The 24,614-nt window shown below is 37.1% G+C and overlaps 1 protein-coding gene across 12 annotated transcripts in view; it reads right to left on the reverse strand.

The window, feature by feature from the left end:
* Positions 1–24,614, reverse strand: part of PDLIM5 (PDZ and LIM domain 5) — a 239,224-nt gene that overhangs the window by 71,273 nt on the left and 143,337 nt on the right. For 5 of the 12 annotated variants that reach the window (XM_069593676.1, XM_069593675.1, XM_069593672.1 and 2 more), the window contains 3 exons: positions 24,272–24,289; positions 23,787–23,959; positions 23,391–23,427 (listed from right to left, as the gene is read on the reverse strand). In XM_069593676.1, the coding sequence (XP_069449777.1) occupies positions 23,391–23,427; positions 23,787–23,959; positions 24,272–24,289 (228 nt within the window). Of the gene's footprint in view, positions 1–1,424; positions 1,542–21,610; positions 22,852–23,390; positions 23,428–23,786; positions 23,960–24,271; positions 24,290–24,614 lie in introns of those variants that run through there. The other 7 variants (XM_069593680.1, XM_069593678.1, XM_069593679.1 and 4 more) reach the window with 3 other exon arrangements.

The raw sequence follows: 24,614 nt of genomic DNA on the forward strand, positions 1-24,614 counted from the left end.
AAGGTCATATGCCTAGATAGGAATTAACATTCCATCGTTAGGATTGTAATGATTTTCAAATCTGGTTGCTGCTGTTGCTTAGTTTCTCAGCCGTGTCTGATTCTTTGCGACCCTATGGACTGTATGTAGCCCTTCAGGCTCCCCTGTCCGTGGTGATTCTCCAGGCAAGAATACTGGAGTGGGTTGCCATGCCCTTCTCTCAAATCTGGTTATCAAGCTGGAATTGAGAACTTCTTTATTAGGTAAAAAGAAAGTTTAAAATGCATGGGATGAAATCTATGTCTCTCTGCTTTAATTACGCATATAAGCTCTTACTGAATAGCCTCACTATACTATGACTGCCTTTTCCAAAACTGGTGACAGTGGCCACCTCTAACACAATATAATTATGTACCAAACTCAACTCAAGCGAATAAGAGCTCCGACGCCCAAAACTGTGAGGGTTGATATAAGTCTCTTCTCCCTGTCTCCTCTTCTCCCTTCTAGAATAATTTGATAATTCATTATTCCTAGTTCCACTGGCTATAATTTTACAAAACATTAGAAGACAAATTAAGAAAACCGTGGTAAGTCATTTATCCATCTATCTATCTATATTATATGCACACACAGAGAGAGAATTGCTTAAGTATAATTTTTGGTAAGTCTATAATTTAATTGAACTGTGTAGATATGTTTTAACTGTTGTGAATGGCTAGAAAAGAAAAAATGGGGTCTAAGAAAAAGAAAAGAAAAATGCGATAAGCAGCAGAGCACAAGAACATGAGTGTCATACAAAGTGGAAGAATACAGTTACAACTGACTCAAGTTTGAGTTTTTCAATTACTCTGCATCTTTGAGACAATGGCTTCTATTTCAGGGAAATAATGGCAAATAATGAGACACTTAAGTCTACAAAAAAGTCATCTAAAAAAATCAATCAGCTAAATTATCCTTCTTCTATAAGAAGAAAAGGAAGCTATAATGAATTTCTTTCATCATATTGTATCACAAATAATAGTATAAAAAGATTGAGTATGAGCAGAGTCCTTCAAAATCTTAGGAAAATTAACCTCAATACAATTAGAATGTATCTGGGCACCTAGAACATAAAATTTCTATCAGTTCTTTTTTAGATGGGAATGCTCTAATTCAATAGACTTATGACAAACTCAAGAAAGATGACTTTCCAAAGCACAGTGAACAGAGAAAAGGCACAGATTTCCTGACTCTAAACTAGAACCCAGAATCCAAACAAAAAATGAAAAATTTAAAAGTAGTGTAAAGCAGTGTTCCACCAAGGCTGAGTGCCAAGCTCTGTCTATATATGAGATGTCAGTTCTGTAATCTATGATCAGCTTTTCCTTTGTATTAATAGTCAAACAGTTTTAGTACCTATCACCACCAGCATTAAAATTTAGACAGACAAGAGGAAAAAACTCTACCTAGAATACGAAGTTACTTTAGAAACTGTGGCTACTTGGCCACCAATATGTAAAACCTGAGCAGTTGTAGGTGGGTGAGGTCCACTCTGAGGTAGGTCTTCCAGAGAACTGTCAAACCTGAGTTTTCAGAAGTAAAATAAACAAGGCAGAGGAAATATTAATGAAAAGTACAGACTTTAATCATGTATACCACCTTAAAAGCTCATTGGTTCCATTTTGGAATACCGCTAGATTTTTTTTTTTTAACTTTCTATCTGTAGAAGGTTAAAACTAACACCAAACACCCTCACAATCAACAAATATAGGCCGTTTTTTAACATAGCAATTTTTATGTGATAAACTATCATGCTTACAGGGGGAAGAAAGGTGGGTGGGAATTTCCATCACTGACTATGTATTTTGCACACTTCAGAGAAACTTAAGCTCCAAGAAATTAATTAAGTTGCCCAGTATCATATCATATCATATCATATACCTAGTAAGGCTCAGATGGATGTTGAACCAAGTCTGTATGTACTCTTTCTAAAACCTTATGCTTTCTAGCATCCTGTGGGGCTGAATACCACAATACACAAAAGCAACTAGGAATTTCCCTTCAAGTCAGAATAATTATTTGCAGATCTGAAATAATATGGATGTCATACCTTGATGTAAAGAAACTATTTCATCTAATCAGAAACAAACGTTTACAAGCAATTGTGTTGTTTGAATATGATGCATTTTGTTTTCCTGATGTCTTTACCATTTTTTCTTTTGAATGTCAGAATTAAATTTAAGAGTTATTACCAAGTAAAGAGAAGATGAAAAAATTCAGTGTGAGGCCTGAAAGAAGAAAGCACCAAGTATAACACTTTGGGAAAAAAAAAATAAACAGGAAAAACAAAAAATTATTCATTTTTTAAAAAGCCTGTGGAAAAAAGTAGAATGGATCAGTCATGTCTATTGATTTTCAAATGGAAAATGTAACACTAAGATAAAAATAGAAGAGGTTCTATTCCCATTTTTTATTTAGTACTGGTCATATCTTTAACAGAGTGTTGGAAAAAAGTGTAGATAACTTAAGAAAAATGTCAAGGTAGAAGTAAACATCATTTAAGAGGCAGAGTAAAAAAAGTTAAACAAGAAAGAAAAGAAGTGCTGTAACAGGGGTCAGCAAACCACAGCTCCCAGGTCAAAGTCAGCCTGCCTCCTATCTTCATGCGGCCTGGGAACTAACAATGGCTTTCATATCTTTAAATGATTTAAAAAGTTAAAAAAAAGACTATTTCACAACACGTAAAATCTATATGAAACTCAAATGTCAGCATCTATAAATAAGTTTTCGAGAACACAGCCAGGTTCAGTCACTCATATAACGTCTATGGCTACTTCCATAGAACATGGAGAGCTGGGCAGCTGCAACAGACCCCCATGACTCACAAAATCTAGTATATTTACTACCTCATGTCTTACAGAGAAAGTCTGTTGACCCCCTGTCACAGAGACTAATGTCTCCACACAGCTACCAGAGTGAACTCTTAAGAACATAAATCTGACCCTGTCTGGTTCTTAGATGCTGCCAGCACTGCTCCATGGATGGCTGTGATCCTAGGCTCCCTACTCACCAGCCTTTCTTACAGAGCTTTCTCTCTGTCTGGCTTGCTCCAGTCCAGCGGTCTTCCATCTCTTCTTAAACCCTCTTCCCACCTCAAGGCCACTGTGCAGTCTATTACCTCTCACTTTCTATACCCAGCTCTCCGCCACATCTTCATCACACTAGTTCTTAAGTAACCTTCTGGCCTCAGTTTAAATGTCACCTCCTCAGGGAGGTCTCCCTAATTCCCCAAATTACCTAAATGCGGCCTGTGTCATATGGTTTTATACCACCTTGTACTTTTTCTTCACATAATTTGTTATTATATTAATTATACAATTTATGTGGTTATTTGTTTGAATCTGGACTCCCTCACTAGATTAGAAGCTCCCTGAGGTCAGGGACAGTTACGTTCACTGGTGTAAGTAAAACAAAGTGCTTACAACATAGAAAACAACAAATAAATATTTGTTGAATAAATGCATTGGAGAAATTTATTGTTTTCAAGTACAAACTCACTATATCTATAGTGAGTTTTTTCCACAGAATATATCTCGTACATTCTTGAGACTGTTTCCCAATTCAGCTGAAACAGGTATTACTGTTTAAGAACTGATACAAGAACAACCTCAAAGAAATGACTAGAACTCCAAAAAAAAACTTTTAAAATGTCCTTTAAAACATAAAGAATTATCAATATCCTAGAAAAAATAAAATATTATCAATACCTATATATTGGTACATAATGTATATACTACATAGTATGTAATACATATCAATACCTATATTTTAATATATAATACATAATTAATATATAATACATAATGAGGACAGGTAAGGAAAACACAGTGAATTGAAGGAGCTGAGTTTTCCAACACCTCCACAAACTCTGTTGACTGGAAAAATGAATACCATTTGAAAATAAAGTTCATATAACTCATAAAATACCCTTTAAAGCCAGATTTCTAAGTTTCCAAACAAATGTACTCAGGAGGTTTCCCATGTGTTACACACACTGATTATCTATTCCTTTGCTTAGCCAATGTCTGAAAATAATAGACTTAAGAAAATTTTAAACTATCTCATTTAGTACGGAACAGACATCAATATCTATTCTCATTCTGTCATTCCCCAATATATATTCTTTTTAGGGTTGGAAGAAGCTCTAATTAATAGCACCTCTGAGCAGCAAGACTTTCAGCTTGGTCTGTTACTTAAGTCACTTGTCATTTCTCACTAGAGAGAGGTATGAACACTTCCCAGATATGTCTGGAGAGTTGGGCTTGCAGACTTTTGGCCTGCTTTTCTCAGGGAAAATGAACAAAGAGCTATTTGTGCATTATCTTTCTTTGCAATTGTGCCTTTCTTTGTATAATCTCTGTACTGGGCCTTTCTGCGCTTTTCAGTGGGGACCCATGTAAACCGTCTGCTCAGGCAAAGCAGGAGTGAGGTTGCCCATCTGATTAACTTACCAACCTGACCATACCTGTAGGAGCAGCCAGAGGAACTCTACCTACCAGTCCTGGCAACTCTCAAATTGCTAATTCCTTATGCTGTAGACTCTAGCTCCTCCCCTTTTCTCAGCAGCCTCAATCAATCTCTGGCCTCAATCAATTTCTCTCACATTTTCTATTTGCCCCCTACAGGCTTTGCATCCCCATTCAAAAATGCTATAGTTTCTCTTAAAACAACAATAACAACGAAAACACCTTCACCTTCTATTTCCCCCATGTACCTTAACATCCAAACACTATGAAGTAATTTTACTTACATAGTCTCCATTTCCTCAGCAGCCTGCCGCTCTACCACTGCCTCAAGTGGGCTCACTCTCCAACCTCCAGAAAACCATTTTCTTGCTGAGGTCCTGAATGACTTTTCTGTGGCTAAATTTAATTGACAATTTGCATTCCTCACTTTCTTTTTATTGTGGTTAAAAAAAAAAAAACACATAAAATTTACTGTCCTAACTATGATAGAAAATAATCTGAAAAAGAATAATTGAATCACTTTGCTGTATACCTGAAACACAACACTGTAAGTCAACTAGACTTCAACTGTTAAAAAAAAAAAAAATTTACCATCTTCACCATTTTTAAGTGTATAGTTTAGTAATGTTAGGTTTAGCTTCTGTTGTGAAACAGATTTCCAGAGCTCCATGGCTTTTTCATCTTATAAATCTGAAACTATATACTGATTAAATAACAACTTTCCTTTCCCCAATTCCCCCTAGCTCCTGGTAACCACCATTTTATTTCTGTTTCTGTGAATTTGACCACTGTAGATACCTCACACAGGTGGAATCATACAGTCTTGTCTTTTGGGGTGCATTCCTAATTTCATTTAGTCTCATCATAGGATCCAACTGACCATTTCTCTTCCATCTTCTGTGCTCCGACCTTATCTAATACACTTACCTGTTTTTAGTACTATTTCACTAGTTATTTCTGGCGGAAGGATGATAAAATGCAGCTCAGTTACAAAGTATCAAAATGTTAATTTGGCTCATCCATATTTTGATGGAATGACATCCAAACTATATAAGAACAAATTCTTCACAAAGACTAACCTTGAAAAGGAATACAGAAACCTTCCCTCGCAGTATGAAAACTTTCAGTCTCCAAACACAAATTTCAATCCTCCTCACTCTCCACATGAATGTCACAAAATAATCAGACAGAATGATTTATTAATCCCTACATGGCAGGTTTTCATTAAGAAAAAAAAATCAGAAACCTTACATATATATTTTATAGCAGGTAAAAGAGGAAAATGACAATAAATTGTTGCTAGTATATTTAGTCTTCTACAAAGCAAGCATTCATAGAATACTGTGAAAGCAGAAAATGGAAAAAAAAAAGTGAGCTATACCAGCATTGTAACTGCATTCTGTAGTTTTGGGGTTCACTGGAGGAGCAAAGTTATTTATTTTAGCCAAGGAAACTGTCTGTCATCAGGAAAAATGGGAATCTTCTGCCAGCTTCTCAACAACAAATATGCATTCATTTGTAATTACGATTTCCCCTCTGGTAAGTTAAATTAACAAAACCTCAGGTGGAAATTTCTGACACCTTTTATCACAAGCTAAATTTATTAATTTCAACTGCCTTTTTAAAAAAAATCAGCCTAAAAACATTATTTGAGCCTGTTAATTCTACATTTATTATAAATTTCATCTTGAAAATAATTTAAAAATAAGAAAATAGGGCACCCTTGATTTGCACATGGAGGGGCTGAGGGGACTGACTGTCAGAAGTTAAAAGAAGATTATGAAATGAAGAATAACACCATTCAAAATGAGGTTTATTTTTTTGTGAGAGTGAATAAAAGAAACTGGGTCAAAGAAATTTTACTTGGTGCTTTGTACTTTACTGAAACAAGGAAAAGAAGGAAATATAAATGGAGGCCTTGAAAGAACTGGAACTTATTTGCACGGGGAATTTGTTCTTTGTTGTTTTATCTCATTCTCGCTCTCTCTCTTTTTAATGGGGTTTAGTTGCTTTACAATGTTGTAGTAGTTTCTGCTGTACAGCCAAGTGAATCAGCTATATATATACTCATACCCCTCCTTTTTGGATTTCCTTCCCATTTACATCACCACAGAGTCTGAAGCAGGGTTTTCTTCAGCACCTTTCAAATTCTGCCCTAGCTTTCATGCATTCCTCTGATCTTGCTTTTCTGTAATGGATGATACATTATTAAATGTCCAGTCTTAGTATTATGTGAACTCTTTTTGTTGTGTTCAGTCACCCAGCTGTGTCTGACTCTTTGCGACCCCATGGACTGCAGCATGCCAGGCCTTCCTGTCCCTCACCACATCCCGGAGTCTGCCCAAGTTCATGTCCATTGCATCAGTGATGCCATCGAGCCATCTTACCCTCTGACACCCTCTTTTTCTTCTGCCCTCAACCTTTCCTGGCATCAGGGACTTTTCCAATGAGTCAGCTGTTCGCATCAGATGACCAAAATACCAGAGCTTCAGCTTCAGTACCAGTCCTTCCAACAAGTATTCAGGGTTGATTTCCCTTAAGATTAACTGGCTTGATCTCTCTGCTTTACAAGAGATTTTCAGGTGTCTTCTCCAGCATCACAGTTCGAAGGCATCAATTCTCTGACTTTTTGCCTTCTTTATGGTACAGCTCTCATAACCATACCTGACCACTGGGAAGACCATAGCCTTGATTTTACAGACCTTAGCTGGCAGAGTAGTGTCTCTGCTTTTCAACACACTGTTATATTTGTTATAGCTTTCCTGCCAAGAAGCAATCATCTTCTGATTTCATGGCTGCAGTCACCATCCGCAGTGATTTTAGAGCCCAGGAAGAGGAAACCTGTCACTACTTCCAGCTTTCCCTCTTCTATTTGCCAGGAAGTAATGGGGCCAGATGCCATGATGTTAGGTTTTTTAATGTTTAGTTTTAACTGGCTCTTTCACTCTCCTCCTTCACCCTCATCAAGAGGCTCTTTAGTTCGTCTTCACTTTCTGCCATTAGAATGGCATCATCGCATATCTGAGGTTGTTGCTGTTTCTCCCACGTATCTTGATTCTAGCACGTAACTCATCCAGCCCAGCATTTCTCATGATGTAGTCAGCGTATAGGTTAAACAAACAGGGTGACAGCAGACAGCCCTGTCGTACTCTTTTCTCCATCCTGACCTCCATCCATTTGTTCTATAAAGGGTTCTAACTGGTGCTTCTTGACCCGTATACAGGTTTCTCAGGAGACAGGTAAGGTGGTCTGGTATTTCCATCTATTTAAGAGCTTTCCCCTGTTTGTTATGATCCACACAGTCAAAAGCTTTAGCGTAATCAATGAAACAGAGATAGATGTTTTTCTGGAATTCCTTTGCTTTCTCTATGATCCAGCGAATGTGGGCAGTTTGATCTCTGGTTTCTCTTTTTTCTAAACCCACCTTAGACAACTGCAAGTTCTTGGTTCACATAACGCTGAAGCCTAGCATGCAAGATCTTAAGCATGACCTTACTAGCATGGGGGATGAGTGCGACTGTCCGAAGCTTAGCATTCTTTAGTACTACCTTTCTTGGGAACTGGGAAGAGGATTAAGCTTTTCCAGCCCTGTGGCCACTGCTGGGTCTTCCGGATTTACTGACATATTGAACGCAACACGTTGACGGCACTATCCTTTAGGATTTTGAAGTCTTTAGTTATCTATATTTCTTGATCTCTTTAGAGAAAATATAGCATGGGGTCTAAAGATAACATAGATAAAGAATGAGTATATATTTACACAATGTCTATAAAAATACCAATATAATATAAAGATTTTAAGGTATAATACCAACTTAGAAATCACTTGTAACTATTCCTGATAAAAGTCCATCTCCCTCACTAACAGCAAGGTACTTTGCACTAACCTTAGCTCCTCTCACTGCACATCATCAGTTTCATCACTGAATCATCCCTATTAGTGATTTCAATGATTTCTACTATATAGTTAGGAACAATTTCTTGTATGGGGCAAAAATATGCCATTTTGTAGTCGTAATATAATCCTAATATTATAAAAAGAATTTATGATGAAAGTATTTTTCCAAATCCAGATTAAAATAATGTATGATTCAATAGTGTTGAGTCAATCTGTTATCTATTTGAAAATATAAATAAATCTTTCTGAATGCCATGTTCAACAGCCACCCAGTATGAGTCCTTGGAGAAACCAGGTATCCTGGGAAAGTCACTATACCGCCCCATGTCTAGCGAGAATGTTCTTCCAGCATTAGAGAACAGAAGCCACTGGCCACATGCTCTCTGGCTAAATATTCTGGATCACACATCCTGAGCTCTCCCATTCAATCACTCATTGCATCTATTCGTTCATTCAGCCACAAAATCTTATTCGAAGTCCCATTTCACACCATGTATGCTGCCCACTGTAATTTCCTGTTCTCATGGTATTTATGGTCTAATGCCCACTTTTCCGTAACAGACCCCAAGGATCAAGTCCACCATACTTCCCATCTCTGTTTACCTGCCACAAATACTACCTATTGAGTCATCCATCCATCATCTTCTGAACTCTCATTTCTTTACTGTTCTATGTCTCCTGATCTGATCCATTTCCCATACCTCTCAGACCTCACAAACCCTCTGCCATTCTAGATGTGCCTGCTGTCCCCCAGAAGTCCCTTTTTTTCTCATACTGCATAAGTTTATAAACCTAGAGATGGAGCAAGTGTCCTTCTGCTTCCTTTTTACACCATCAATCATCTTTGATCCTGCAATATGCTGAGTGCTTCGGGGCCTGGGTCATTAGACTACACCGCTGACTCCGCACCTATTCACTGTCTGGCCTTAACCCTGCCCACTGTCGGCTTTAGCCCCGGGCTCACTGTCTTTCTCTTTACCCCATTCCAACAATCTTCCTGATGACCTCAATGTTATCATGCTGAGTCACTAAATAATCAGACTGCTGCATTCTCTAACTTCTTCAGTTCAGTGATAATCCCTCTACAGTTAGGTCACTGGCCTGGAATGTCACAACCACGCACTCCAGAATTCATAACCTTTACTTTTCCATCAGCAAGTCTAACATGTCTAAAATCTCTGTTTTAAATACCCTTTTCTGCAACTCACTCCTCTACATTTTGACTCCCTTAGCCTTTTTACTGTACTGAGTTGATTCGGCAATTTCACTGACTTTTACCAACTGAATTAATGCTTACCAAATTCACTGACTTGGCAATTTTCCATTATCCACCATCAACAACCCCCTTATTTCTAAACCCCTGCCAGTTCTTCCTCTAAAATATAAACCAGTTCAAGTCTCTACAGCTCTATTAGAACTTTCATGGCCTGAGTGACTATCACCTCTTGCCTGAATTAAGAAAACACATAGAACTAGCCTTCTGTTTTCATTGTTTCTCCTTTATAATTAAGTTTCCATAGTATTCAGAATGATCTTTTAAAAACTGACATCAGATGTTACTCCCATGATTAAAATCTTATATTTGGTTTCTTATTTGTGACAAGAATCTAAACCCCTTAATGTTATACACAAGGCAATAAATGGCCTGGCATTTATTTACTCAGTTGCTTATCAATCTCCACAGCCATCTGTGAGGCCTCAGCCTAAGGGAGAGTGTTTGTGGAAGAAGATGGGGCTATGGACTTTAGTCAAGGAACTAGCTCATATTATCAGCTAAAAACAAGCACTTATATCATTGCCTCTGACCCAAAGACCGCTTAAATGTCCCATGATTTTTCAGTTGATTTTGTTGGGGTTGGCTATATAACTGTCAAAGAGCAAACATAATAAACATTAAACATAATATGCACATGAGAGTTTACTAGCACAGAACAGAACTATTATTTGCTTATAATTTTAGAGGCCATGTGACGTGGCAAAGTCATCTTGGGTTCATTTTCCTCCAAAATCCCTAGTTCTTCAGATATTTGTTTTTGATAACTTTATCCCACTCCTCCCAATATGTTCAAGAAGAGCAAATAATTTGATCTATACTGCACATAACCATATCAAATTTCTTTCCTTCCTTAAAAAAAAAATCTAGATTTGGTCCATTTTCCTACATGGCCAATATATTATTGAGGAAGATCTGGTTATGAAACATACTTGCTATACCTTCCTGCTTCACATTAGCTACAAATTAAGGCAGTCAGCTGTAGAAGGGGTCTTCATCCAAGCCACTGACTCATCTCCAAACAATGTCCTTTCATTAAACTCCTTCAACCTGTTATTAATCTACTTGATAATCATTAGCCTCATTTTACCATTAAATTCAAGAGGATCATAAAAGCTTTTGATAACTGTTAAAATTAAGATCTCCCCCAATCTATCCAAAATGGGTTAGTAGGGTGTGATCTGTTTCTTTAGAACTTAATTCTGGGTCACAGCAATCCTGCCCTCCTCATCTCAGTGCTCACTAGATGGTTTTTAAGAATGCTTTCCAGGCCTTTTTTTTCAGGTGACCTCGAGTTCAAACTAATTTATAGCTTAGAAGCTGACTTTTTTCGTTTTTAAAACCTAGCACCGTATTTTCTGTTCCCGGTCTTCTTTCTTCTCTGTTCTCCAGACTTAAAAAAAAAAAAAATTATATTACTTAGCAAATCTCATCTATAAGTTCTCTAAATACTTAGTCTTTTTCTCTCAGTGATTTATAGCCTATTTGCTGTTCAGTCACTCAGTTGTGTCCAACTCTTTGTGACTCCAAGGACTGCAGCATGCCAGGCTTCCCTGTCCTTCACCATCTCCCGGAGCTTGCTCAAACTCATGTCCATTGAATCAGTGATACCATCCAACCATCTCATCCTGTCGTCCCTTTCTCCTCCTGCCTTCAATCTTTCCCAGCATCAGGGTCTTTTCTAATCAATCAGTTCTTCTCATCAGGTTGCAGAAGTATTGGAGCTTTAGCTTCAGCATCAGTCTTTCCAATGAATATTCAGGGCTGATTTCCTTTAGGATGGACTGGTTGGATCTCCTTGCAGTCCAAGGGACTCTCAAGAGTCTTCTCCAACACCACACCACAGTTCAAAAGCATCAATTCTTTGGCATTCAGCCTTTCTTATGGTCCAACTCTCACATGCATACATGACTACTGGAAAAACCATAGCTTTGACTGGACAAACCTTTGTCAGTAAAGTAATGTCTCTGCTTTTTGATATGCTGTCTCGGTTTGTCATAGCTTTTCTTCCAAGGAGCAAGTGACTTTTACCCTTCGTGATTGCATTCACTATCTGCAGTGATATTGGAGCCCAAGAAAAGGAAGTCTGTCCCTGTTTCCATTGTCTCCCCATCTATATGCCATGAAGTGATGGTGCCATGTCCTTAGTTTTTTGAATGCTGAGTTTTAAGCCCATTTCAGGGAGTACATTAAGAAAAACTTTCTACCTGGGCTTCAATCTTCTCCAGAAGGTATATAAACATAAACTTCTCCAGTATTTATTTCTGAGTTCGAGTGATTTTTGTTTGCCTGTTAATATCTTTCAACAACCAGCATTTATTATTTTAATAATAATCCTTGACAACATCTTGTTTTATATATATATATATTTTTTAACTTTTAAAAATCCCTTAAATTAACACTGTCTGGTTGTTTTATCTTTCACATTTAAATGACTATTATGTGTATGTACATTTTCTTAACATGCATGTGGTACTGCTTCAATATCCCTACTTGTATCACTGCCAAGAGATCTGATGATATTAACAAGAGATATTTGACTCTATTGTTGTAAGCAAAGGATAAGTTTGAGTACCACTTAAAAGTCTTGCTTCTTTGTATCAAAACTTCCAGTTTACCCATTATCTGAACAGTGATATACAACTACCTGAAGCCATTAAAATCTTTCAGAAATTTATCCTCAAACGTTTATTCCTATCCTAGAATTATTAGGATATTAGGGTAATAAATTATGTGAAAAGATAAAATACATATGTAATGCTAACTCAAAAATTGATGAGGTGTTATCCTAGCTTGAACATAACTTTAAAGAAATGATTACAGACTCTTCAGAAGTATTTGATTAGATGTATTTGGGAGATGAACACATATCAAAATTGGACAAAGAAGCAGCACTCAACACATACCTGTTAATAGATATAAAAATAGAGAAACACAACAGAGAAAATATAGACGATTAAGACTTCTCATAAGAATAATGTAACTTGAAAACAGAGTTCTTTAATTTGACTAGGAAGAAGAAAATTAAGACATCCGAATGTCCATACCTATCAAATGTTTTATGCTATACTATGCAATAAATTATTTCAATTTCCTTTTATAAAATCCCTGGTAGCTCAGCTGGTAAAGAATCTGCCTGCAATGCAAAAGACACCAGTTTGATTTCTGGGTCACGAAGATCCACTGGAGAAGGGCTACGTTACCCATTCCAATAGTCTTGCCTGGAGAATTCCATGGCAGAGAAGCCTGGCAGGCCACAGTCCATGGGGGTCTCAAAGAGTTGGACATAAGTGAGCGACTAACACATACCCATTCCAGTATTCTTGGGCTTCCCTGGTGGTTCAGACAGTAAAGAATCTGCTTGCAATGCGGGAGACCTAGGTTTGATCCTGGGTTGGGAAGATCCCCTGGAGAAGGGAATGGCTACCCACTCCAGTATTCTGGTCTGGAGAATTCCAGGGACTGAATATGTATAGTCCATGGGGTCACAAAGAGTCAGACACGACTAAGCGACTTTCACTTCACCATCATAATAAACACACCTTCACATAAAAGTAGAAAAACTTGGGGTTTTGAAACTTTCAGTGTGATGGAAAGATGTAAAACCGAATGGCAGTCAAAGATAGAAAATTAAGTCTTCCATCATGGGGAAGACTATTATCATTACCCCCAATTAATCTTTTTAAATTATAATTTCTTTTGAATTAAAAAAAGTAAGCTGTAGGAAGTATCTTCAACACTGAATTTTAGTTAAAATAAGTTCCTTTTATTTTTTTAACTCAATAAAATAATTTTGAAATATTTAAGGTTAAAAGAAAAGAATTTATCGAAACAGCATCATAATAGAAGCACTGCTAGTCTGATAAAACTTCTAAAGAACTTAGTGCATATTCTGTACTTTGAAAGTCAATGTTTGCTTATTACAAACACTGATTTTCATGAAACAACTTCATAAATATTAGTCTTCACAGTTAAATTTGGAAAAAGTATCCAAGTATTTCCATAATGAAACAGAAAATTAAACAATCTGTGTGTGAAAACAGAGTACATAGGAACTATGTTTCTTGCTTCAATAATACACTTTTCTCACAAGGAGCTCAAGTGTAGTAATTACTTATGCTCAATAGATGGCGACTTTACATTATAGTCATCAAACCACTGTTCGCCTGTGTGCTGTGCTGTGCTTAGTCATTCAGTCACGTCTGACGCTTTGCAACCCCATGGACTGTAGCCCGCCAGGTTCCTCTATCCATGGGATTCTCCAGGCAAGAATACTGGTGTGGGTTGCCATGCCCTCCTCCAGGGGATCTTCCCGACCCAGGTCTCCCGCATTGCAGGTGGGTTCCTTACTGTCTGAGCCACCAGGGAAGCCCATAGGACAATATAATCAACCAGTAGAAAAGGAAAGGAGATAAATTACAAACATCCCATATTTTGCAATAGACAATAATTACTATTTGGTTATATACCCATTTTTGAACCTGTGGCCTTTTTTTCCAGGTTAACACAATACTTTGCAGGAATGCATATGATAATATTATCAGCTAAGCATAATTCTATTTTTGCTTTTAAAAATTAGACTGTGCTGTGAAAGTCTTTGTGTTCTGTGTTTTGGGACAAACCTGATTTTAACCTCATGAAAACATGTGAGATTATGAGCCAAGGAAATGATTCCTAATTCCTTTGTGTAGCTTTTGAATAATAATTTTAGGTAATTTACTCAAATGACACATGTCCTAATAAGAATATACAACAGAGTCCAGTATATTTGTGAAAACAGAAATAATGAAGACATGCACAGGTTAGCAAACTGTGTTTTTTCATTAATCTATTTTTACACTTTCACTGCCGAGGGCTGGGGTTTAATCCCTGATCAGGGAACTAAGATCCCACAAGACGAGAGGCTAAATAAATAAATTTTTAAAAACCTGTTTTATGTGGATCCTGTGAATATCTGTGAACAACCTAAAATGTTTTAAAAACTTGCTGTAAATTGAACCTGTTGGGAAAAATTTATGTAGGTTCTGCTGTCTAAATTTTCAATGAATGTACAAAGGTGACAAGTTTCTATTCAAGAAGTAACATCTGTTCTGATGGCCTTCAAATGAAGATCACAGGGACATTAGTTAGTGCCAAGGGACAGCCTAGATTTTTCCCCCCCATAACCACTTCAGTTTTGTGTAATGTAACTGGTGACTGGAGTTTGAACTGTTTTCTAGCTAACAGGAGAGGCAGTCACTCTTCCCCTGGTGAGTACGTTTAAGTCTTTGGAAATTGGGAAACTACATCACACATTAATTCTTCACCATAATCTGTGAAAAATCAGAACCCACCATTACTTGAACAAGAGAGAGAGAAAAAACAGACTAATGAAAGTATGTTTGGGTCATGATAATTTTAGAAATCGTTTTTGCTAAACTAAAATACCACCTTGGTGGTGGTTTGGTGGTTTAGTTGCTAAGTCGTGTCTGACTCTTGTGATCCCATGGACTGTAACCCACCCGGCTCCTTTGTCCATGGGATTCTCCAGGCAAAAACACTTCTCCAAGGGATCTTCCTGATCCAGGAATAGAACCTGGGTCTCCTGCATTGCAGGCAGATACTTCACCGACTGAGCTAGGAGGGAAGCCCTCAAAATACTACTTTATACTTATTTATACAGACCGATGAAAGTGAAAGTATTAGTCGCTCACTCATGTTGGAATATTTACAACTCCATGGACTGTAGCCTGGCAGGCTCCTCTGTCCATGGAGTTCTCCAGGCAAGAATAATGGAGTAGGTAGCCATTCCCTTCTCCAGGGGATCTTCTATACATGCATAAAAATTTTAAAATTATTAGATAAATATTTTACTACATATAGTAGAAACTGAGAAGTGAGTCAAGAAACATCACCCTTTGTATGGTGCTTGACACGATGTATTTTAGGTATATGTTTCTAAAAGAATTAACTTTAAATAAAATTTTCTATGGCCTTTAATAATTCTCTATTATGGTTGGTGACATATTAATATTAGCTTTCAGTACATCTGATAATATGGAGGTCAGTATTTTAGATTATACTTTTAACTTGAAACATTTCTTTAGTAACGATAAAATTTTTGTTGGCTTTTCCAGAGTAATAAGCATTTCATATGCCTATTTCTAACATTAGTCATGTATTGTCACCTCACAGGAGTCACAGTTATTCATGTTAAAACAGACCAAAACCAGAAAGGAACACGGATTAACAAACAAATGTTCATTTAATATCTTCCACAGCTATTCAACAGATAATAGCGAGGGAAGAGCATCAACTTTTGCCAGTTAGATTGCCCAGGGCAAAACAATCCTCCTTCCAAGCACCTTAGGTATGGCTCTCCCTTATCCTCACTATAGATATTAATTCCTTGATATTTTTATGAAGCTTTGACCTTATTCTGAATTTTCACTCAATTAAAAGTTATGTCAAACCAGTTGCAAACAATTTCTCTAAAACTTAACAGAGAATTGGAGAAATATGCAATTATATATAATTGGTACCATTAGTTATTGCTAATTAGAGCCAAATTTGGGGGTGGTGAAGAACACAAAAAGCTCGTGTTCAACGAGCTTACACTCTAGTTATGGATATAGGACATGGAGACAAACACTTAGCATGCCAATCAGAAAAGGAGGCGCCACAACAGAGTAACAACAGTACTTCCAACTGGGTCTAAGTCAGTCACTCTACTTTAGAATAGCTTTCTCTAAATGCTAGTTTGTCAAAATGAATATTAGTACAGAAAGGCAGCTGGTATGTATTATGGACTGAATTGTGTCTTTCCTCTAAATTCATGTTGAAGCCCTAACACCTAATGCAACAGTATTTCTGAGACAGGGTTTATAAGCAGGTAATTAAGGTTAAATGCACAGAAGGCAATGGCACCCCACTCCAGCACTCTTGCCTGGAAAATCCCATGGACAGAGGAGCCTGGTAGGCTGCAGTCCATGGGGTCGCTGAGAGTCGGACACGACTGAGAGACTTCACTTTCACTTTTCACTTTCATGCATTGGAGAAGGAAATGGCAACCCACTCCAGTGTTCTTGCCTGGAGAAGCCCAGGGATGGGGGAGCCTGGTGGGCTGCCGTCTATGGGGTCGCACAGAGTCGGACACGACTGAAGTGACTTAGCAGCAGCAGCAGCAGCAAGGTTAAATGAGGTCATAATGGTTGAGTTTCTAATCCAAGACAACTGGTCTCCTTAAAGGAACACAAGAGACAGGTACCCATAGCTCGTGCTTTTTGCTAGTCCCCAGAGGAAAGGCCATGTGAGGACACAGAGACAAGCTGGCTGGCTTTCAGCCAGACATGGCATGCCTCAACAGAAACCTACCCTGCTAGCACCTTGGTCTTGGACTTCTAGCTTTTAAAACTGTGAGAAAATTAATTTTTGTTGTTTAAGTCATCAAGTCTGGATATCTTATTATGGCAGCCTCAGCTGGCTAAGTAGTTCACTAGAGATGAAGTTTACACTGTGAACACCCACTTGCAAATAGAATTTATATATTTATATACAGTTTCCCCTTGAACACATGAATCTGGACTGCACTGGTCCACTTACAAGTGGATTTTTTTTTTTTTTTTACTAAATACATACTGTAGTACTACCCAATCCATCTTCACTGAATCCAAGAATGCAGAACTACAGAAAAGGAGGGCTAACTGTAACGTTATCTGTGTATTTTTGACTGTACAGGAGGTTGGCACTCCTAACCCCCTATACTGTTCAGAGAGCAACTATATTTATATACTTAAGTATTTATATTTACATATACATTTATGTATAAATGTCTAGGAAGAAACAGCATGCCTATTAAAATGCCTTTTCCCTTCAATTTATGTTTCACTAAGACTTTTGTATGGATGTGAGATTTGGACTGTGAAAAAAGCTGAGCGCCAAAGAACTGATGCTTTTGAACTGTGGTATTGGAGAAGACTCTTGAGAGTCCCATGGACTGCAAGGAGATCCAACCAGTCCATTCTAAAGGAGATCAGCCCTGGGTATTCTTTGGAAGGAATGATGCTAAAGCTGAAACTCCAATACTTTGGCCACCTCATGTGAAGAGTTGACTCATGGAAAAGACTCTGATGCTGGGAGGGACTGGGGGCAGAAGGAGAAGGGGACGACAGAGGATGAGATGGCTGGATGGCATCACCGACTCAATGGATGTGAGTTTCAGTGAACTCCCGGAGTTGGTGATGGACAGGGAGGCCTGGCGTGCTGCGATTCATGGGGTTGCAAAGAGTCGGACAAGACTGAGCGACTGAACTGAACTGAACTGAAGACTTTTGTATTCAAGGAGCTCAAATTTTAGTTGGAGATGTAGGATATGTAAACAAATATCCGTAACACAAATTAGAAAAGGAAGTTGGGGGGAGGCACTGTGGGTTAGAACCTGTGGCTAGAGCGGCAGGTAGAATAAGATCTTGGAAGAGAAGCATTTGTACTCGGCCCCACCACTCTCAGTGGCATTCCACTGGTCTTTTGGGAAGATGATGCTTGGTTCTGTGGAATTATTCAGAGCACTAGAAGACACTTCTTCCCTTGGCCCCCCAGTAGCACCCTGATGTCCTTGTGAGATCTCTGTTTATCTCATACATTTCAAAGGCCACTCAGCTGCAGTATCCCTCCCAGGAGAGAAGAATTAGAGGTAAATTTTTAAAGATGTCCCTTGTGGCTCACCTGATAAAGAATCTGCCTGTAATGCAGGAGACCTGGATTTGATCCTTGGGTTGGGAAGATCCCCTGGACAAGGGAAGGCTACCTACTCCAGTATTCTGGCCTAGAGAACTCCATAGACTGTATAATCCACGGGGTTGCAAAGAGTCGGATACGACCAAGCGACTTTCACACTTTAAAGACGTAAAAGAAACAGCAGAAGTGTTCAAATAAAATGTATTATGTGGTGAATACATTTGATTCTAAAATGTTCCATATGGAAAATTATAATATAAAAAATTTATTAAGTACTGTTTATTAGTTATAAGATCTTATCACATTTATTCAGAGTTAATCTTTTTTTGTTTTGAAGCTTATTTCATTAATTCATTCCTATAGCCCTGATTATATCTGATTACTTTCTCCTTTTTTTTTTTTTTGCCAGTAAACATGCTTTATTTCAAGGATAAAAAATAAAACACTACAAACACTAAGGTAGGAAATAAAAGTTATTTATAATAAAAATACCTTTACCTGCTTATTACTCCCAGGGTATTTCTGATGCAGTTGGCAAACGGACATCCTTTCCTCAAGGCAGAGAAAAGTAAACATATCTTTCTTTTGAATTCCACACGTTTCAGGCTGCCCTAAACTGACCTTTCACTAATGATTTCCCTAAATGGTGTTTGTAATCTGGTCTGTGATGTAAGGAGAAGCGATGAGAAGTGCCCCAGAATGAACGATGAGAAGGTGAAGACGAGAACCACAATGAAGAGAACAGATACAAGCGAGGTTCAACCTGAGATGTAACAGAGTTAGCAGGCCCCCTCCAGTTCAGCCCTACCTGTGCTGCAACGGCCAGGCTTCCTCCCCACCCTCCCCCCATCACTTCACTGCAGGTGGGCAGCTCCAGGAAGGCTGGGAACAAGGGATGTCTGTGCCTGCGGTGATACGTGAAAACCAAGAAAGACAGTTTTTCACAGAGGACTAAACTGGCAAATTCATCACTAAATTATGAAGAGAGCATTATATGCCATATTTCTATACATAAAAGTTTTGTTTTTAACTGACTTTATGTGTGTTCTGGGGCATTCTGTTCCCTACAAATACGTTACAATATACATTAACGTCTCCCTTTTTTCATCTTCAATAGATCTCAATGGGAAATGCATTACATTGATCAGTGCTGGCACTAAGTATGTGGAGCAAACTTTATTTAGAAAGTTGATTACCTCCCTGATTCTTCATTTTCTAATTTTACTTCAAAGTGTTCAGGTATGATAATCACCTTTAAAATTCCCATTTAAAATGCTGTGGACAGTATTGGGAACATAATTCATTTGTCTACATGGATTAAGAGTTATGTTTTGTACCATGCTTCCCCCGTCACATACCACATTCTGGCCACTCTATTCTTTCTGTTTTGTCTACTTGCTATGCTTCCTTCCACTTTGGGGTTCTCACACTTGTTTCCTCTGTCTTGAGCGCTCATCCCAAGTCATAATATCACCTGGTTGACCCCTTTTTCCCCTTCAGGCAATGACATTAAGGTCATCTCCTCAATGTGTACACGTGTGATAAGGCGCTCAAGTCATGTCCAACTCTTTGCCAGGCTCCCCTGTTCATCCACACAATTTAAGTGATCCCACCCTGCCTAAACCAGATTTCCTTTATATTAACTTACTATCTTGGTAACTCAATTATCACAGATGATCTTGTTTCCATATTTATCTGCTATTGACTCCTGAATCCCTAGCACATAGCAGTTCCGGGGATTCAAGTATTCAGTAACCTCTCATATGAAAGAATGAAAGTAGGCAACAAATAAATATTTGAAATTTATAATATTTTAAATATACACCGGCAACTACAACAATTGCAAAATTATTTGGGGAAATCAATTCATCCCACATTTCTGAAAAACAAAAACATGAATAAAAGAAAACTCTCTTAACATCACAACTTTTATTAAACAAGCTCTCTAGGACTGTTTTATCTGAGTTTTCCTAAAGGGCATAAGAATGTACAAAATGAGTAGGTTTCTGTTACCACAAATAATTGTTTTTCAAGGTAACAACAAAAAAAAAGATTGACTATGTGGGAGTCATTCTATCTTCTGGCTGTTAAAATACTAAAAGAAAAAAAATGGTGAAAATTCTTAAAAGTAACATTTCCAATTTTACATGAAAAACAAGCCTGTTGATAAAGAAAGTCTGTTGAAGAGAGGCAAACAAAAACAAGCTATAAATTAGGTCACTAGACTTACAACAATATTTTTGCAGGACGTTTTTATAATTTTTGGCTAGCTTTTAAGCTTGGAATATAAGATGTCCCAGGAGATTAACTGAGCACAGGAATTCAACCTCTGACAGGGTCAAACAGAATGTCCTTTGCGATCCTGGCTGAACATTTACCCACATACTCATGGATCATTCCATTTATCTAAAACCATGGTTTCAATGAGACATTAAGTATTTTATTTTTAATTAGGTATGGTATTAAAACTCTAATTTTCAATGGCACCTATTTCAAGTTATACGGTTTTACATACATATGTTCTCTTTTTTTTTTATTAAGGGAAAACTATTTTATTTACCTAAAACTCTCTTTCTAGTAGCTTTTTCTCCCAACTCTGAAGTTTATTCTAGAAATCTGATTCTTGTAAGGTACCATGTTTACTCTAGCCAAGACCATTTATTTTCACGAGAACTTGATTTTTTTTCAAGCATCATCTCCTGAGATTAGTGAAGAATTACAGGGTATATGAAAACATGGTCTAAGAAAATAGGTTTTCTTATAGAAGCCAGAGACACAGTAGCAACTGGGACTGATGTCAGAAACATAAAATCATAAGCAGTATCTGAAGAACTGATACAATTAAAAGAAAGAAAAGTATTGTAGTACAAATGAACACAGATAAATCCTAGAATTATTTTTAAAAGCACATTTGGCATGCCAAATTTTGAACAGTAATCACTAACTGAAATTAATGTTAGTTTCTCCAAATTATGAGGCAGTTTCCCTGTCCTACAATGACATTAAAATCAAGAAAACCTGGAAAAATAAAAATGGAACCTTGACTGAAGACAAAGATGCTTCAGTAATAATTTTCGCACAAAGCCTAATTCTATGTTGTGCCCCAACCTATTCTTACGTGCTTCTCACAGAAAATGTTATATAAAATAATGTAACAATGCTCAGAAAAAATATGTATCTCTGTCATATTCTATGCTCACATTTTAGCAAATTCACAAAATTAAACAAACATATTCCAAATTAAATATCAAGAGAAGTATTTATTTTACCCAAGTGGTACCGTAAAGTCTAGAGGGTTTGTTACTGACTTCAAGGAAACAGAAAACAACTACAAAGCTAAGTTAAAGGCAACTTTATTACAATACTTTTCCAAACTTCAAAATGCATTCATTACTGAATTTAATCTAATATATAATACATTATATTACAAGATAGAAAGCATTTCTGGTCAGATATTTAGCGTGCATGTATCTCCCAAAACAGAGATTCCTAGAAAGAGCAACAACGCACAATTATTTATATCACTAAGGAAACTATTTCTCTGATGTCACATAAAGAATCATTCATATTGCAGTTTATTTTATGTTCATTACCCTGTTTTAGAAATACAGCAAAGCTATCTTGTCTACATGTTACTAGTTAATATCTAGAAGTTGTTTATACCCTAAATATATCCACCAGCTTAGAGATACTTCCTTTGGTAGAAAACAGGATTTTTAAACTAACCAAACCAAAAGAGCACTTTATTTCCCCACTGCAAATAGAAGCAGAATTCTCTTCTTTCCTTTTTTTAGGAGCCAAATCTGGGCCTCCTGCTCTTCAGACAGCCATCCTCAATAGCTCTTCCTTTAAAACACACCCAAATTATAACAAACTCTATTTATTCTAATAAAGTCATTTCTATTATATCTTGCCTCTGTATTTGCTTACTTAGAAGTGTTTACAACCCACTTTGAACATTACATAATAATGAACTTAAAAGTAACCTTGGGAAATGTAATAACATAAAGAAAGCATTTTCCCAATTACACAAGGACATTATTTGCTCATCCACTTCTGCTTCAACCAACCAACCCAACTTCACTTACAAAAAGAATTCCTTTTCCAAGGTTACTCCCATAAAAACACATCTAAATCCATTGAATCAATCTAGCTCCTTACTGTTGTCTCTTGGTTTAACATTTGTGGGATACCAAATTGGACAAAACATGTTTATCCTCCTCGTTTTTGAAACAGCAGGAAATGGTTAGAAAAGTATAGAAAGGTTCTATTTTTTTCTTTCATAAGGCAAATTTAATACAGATTTGGCTAAGAAGTTGGAGAAAAAGAACAAGTGAATGAAAAGGTATGTGCTGCCTGCTGGGGGAGGGGGGGCAAGCCTCAGAAATCACTGTACGTTAAGAGCACGTGCTGAAACTTCATGGTGCCAGTCACGTAATTTTGTGTATTTGGGACTAAAGACGTGAAGGGGTATCTTTTCCCTGTGGAAATAAAAAGAAAAGAAAAAAGAAAAAGAGATTGATAGAAGAGTTGTAAGAAAGAGAAAGAAAAGTTTCTATATTTAAGATCACCATGCAGAAAACATGCCTTCTAAAAGCTTAATCTCACAGAGCTGTTTGATTTAATAGCAAAGATTTCAAGGGTAGAGCACTTTTAGAAATATGGAAATTAATTTATAGAGCCCTCTCGGAAACTTCAATCTTTGTTCCCCAAATGAAGCAACTGCAAGACACATGAGCTCATTCACAGAGATCCGCAGTGTTAGCAAAGCACCCCCAAACATACCCTTCTGCCCACTTACTTCAATACTGAAGAAAACAGGCCGCAGACAAAAAATTCAGACATTATCAACTAAATTAAAAACCTCTAAATCGTGTATTTAAGTACCACAAAAGGCACCCAAGTTAAGCCCCTAGTTGTAAAGACAAAATGCCATACTATTCCTTTGAAAAGGTGAAAAACAAAAAGAGACCATTCATAAAAGGAAAGCATTCAATTTACCAAAAAATGCACCACTTACTTTGCCTTCTTTGTATTTTCAGCTTCCGACTCTTTCACTGAAATAAAATAAGCAATGTCCAATATCAGTTAGCTTTTTTAACTTTAACTTTTTATTTAAGCAATTACCTTTATCGATCAATACCAAATGGTTAAGTTACCAGAGCCACTAAGAAATTCCTTATTCACTATACTGTTATTGACTGTACTATAGTCAGTACTACAACTATTAATATTTCTATACTTTTTTAACATAACTCTTCTGGGCTGGTTGTTTATTTACAGTACCACTAGGCATAATTTAAAGGCAAACGATTTCAGGAATATTACTATTTCCCAGTAACTGTCCAGCAGTCTAAATGCTACTCTCTGTGGCAAAAAGATACTCATCCATTAGAATCCATAGCTATTTACTTACGATGTTCAGTCCCAGTGATCTGAGCAAGGATTCGGAAAGAACGAGACTGAGTTGTTCCAGTCCTCGGACGCCAGTCTTCAGTATCTTCAATCAGCCTCTTCTTGCTGGCATCGCTGTGAGTAGGTATGTGATAAAACTCGGTATTACGATCCATAATGTGTTTTCTTGGTGGGCTAGGGTTAAGAAGAGAATAAAAAAAGATTAAAATATTTTAAATTACATTAAGGCTAGAGTATGCTCTCCCATATTATTTACAAGTTATACATTTAAGCCTCAATGTTCCTTTTGTGTATTTTGCTTTTCTCAAGTATGTGTGACATACACGTGTGTGCTCAGTCATGTTTTTCAGGCATATTCACGTTTTTTTCTTTAAAAAAAAAAAGCATCCTTTTAAAAAGTATACTAGGCTTTTTAAGTTTAAAAAAAAGGTACTTATACGATAACATAAAATTATAGTATAAATGTCTATTCAACAGAAAGGTTACCGTTTGGGTGGGATTTTCCTTTTAATTGACAGAAGAAGGCAGCAGAAGAGAGATTTCCAACATAAAGAAAAGGAAAAGAAAAGAATAAGAAAAGAAGGAAAATAATAAGAAATTGTAAAGTCCACAGTAATTAAAATCAAACAATTCAAAATTACTTGTATTATTCATCTTCTGGCTAACAAAACAGATATGAATCGTATTCCCAAGCATGGTTAAATACCCCATATGCTGCTAAAATGTGTTGGCTTTCACAAAATTAAATGATCATTTCATCACTAGGCCCCCCAAGAGCCAGGAATAATTTAGTACAGGCCAAATCAGCAATTCCAAACACAATTTTGAA

Source organism: Ovis canadensis, chromosome 6 (assembly GCF_042477335.2).
Source record: "Ovis canadensis isolate MfBH-ARS-UI-01 breed Bighorn chromosome 6, ARS-UI_OviCan_v2, whole genome shotgun sequence".
In the NCBI taxonomy this organism is placed as follows: domain Eukaryota; kingdom Metazoa; phylum Chordata; class Mammalia; order Artiodactyla; family Bovidae; genus Ovis; species Ovis canadensis.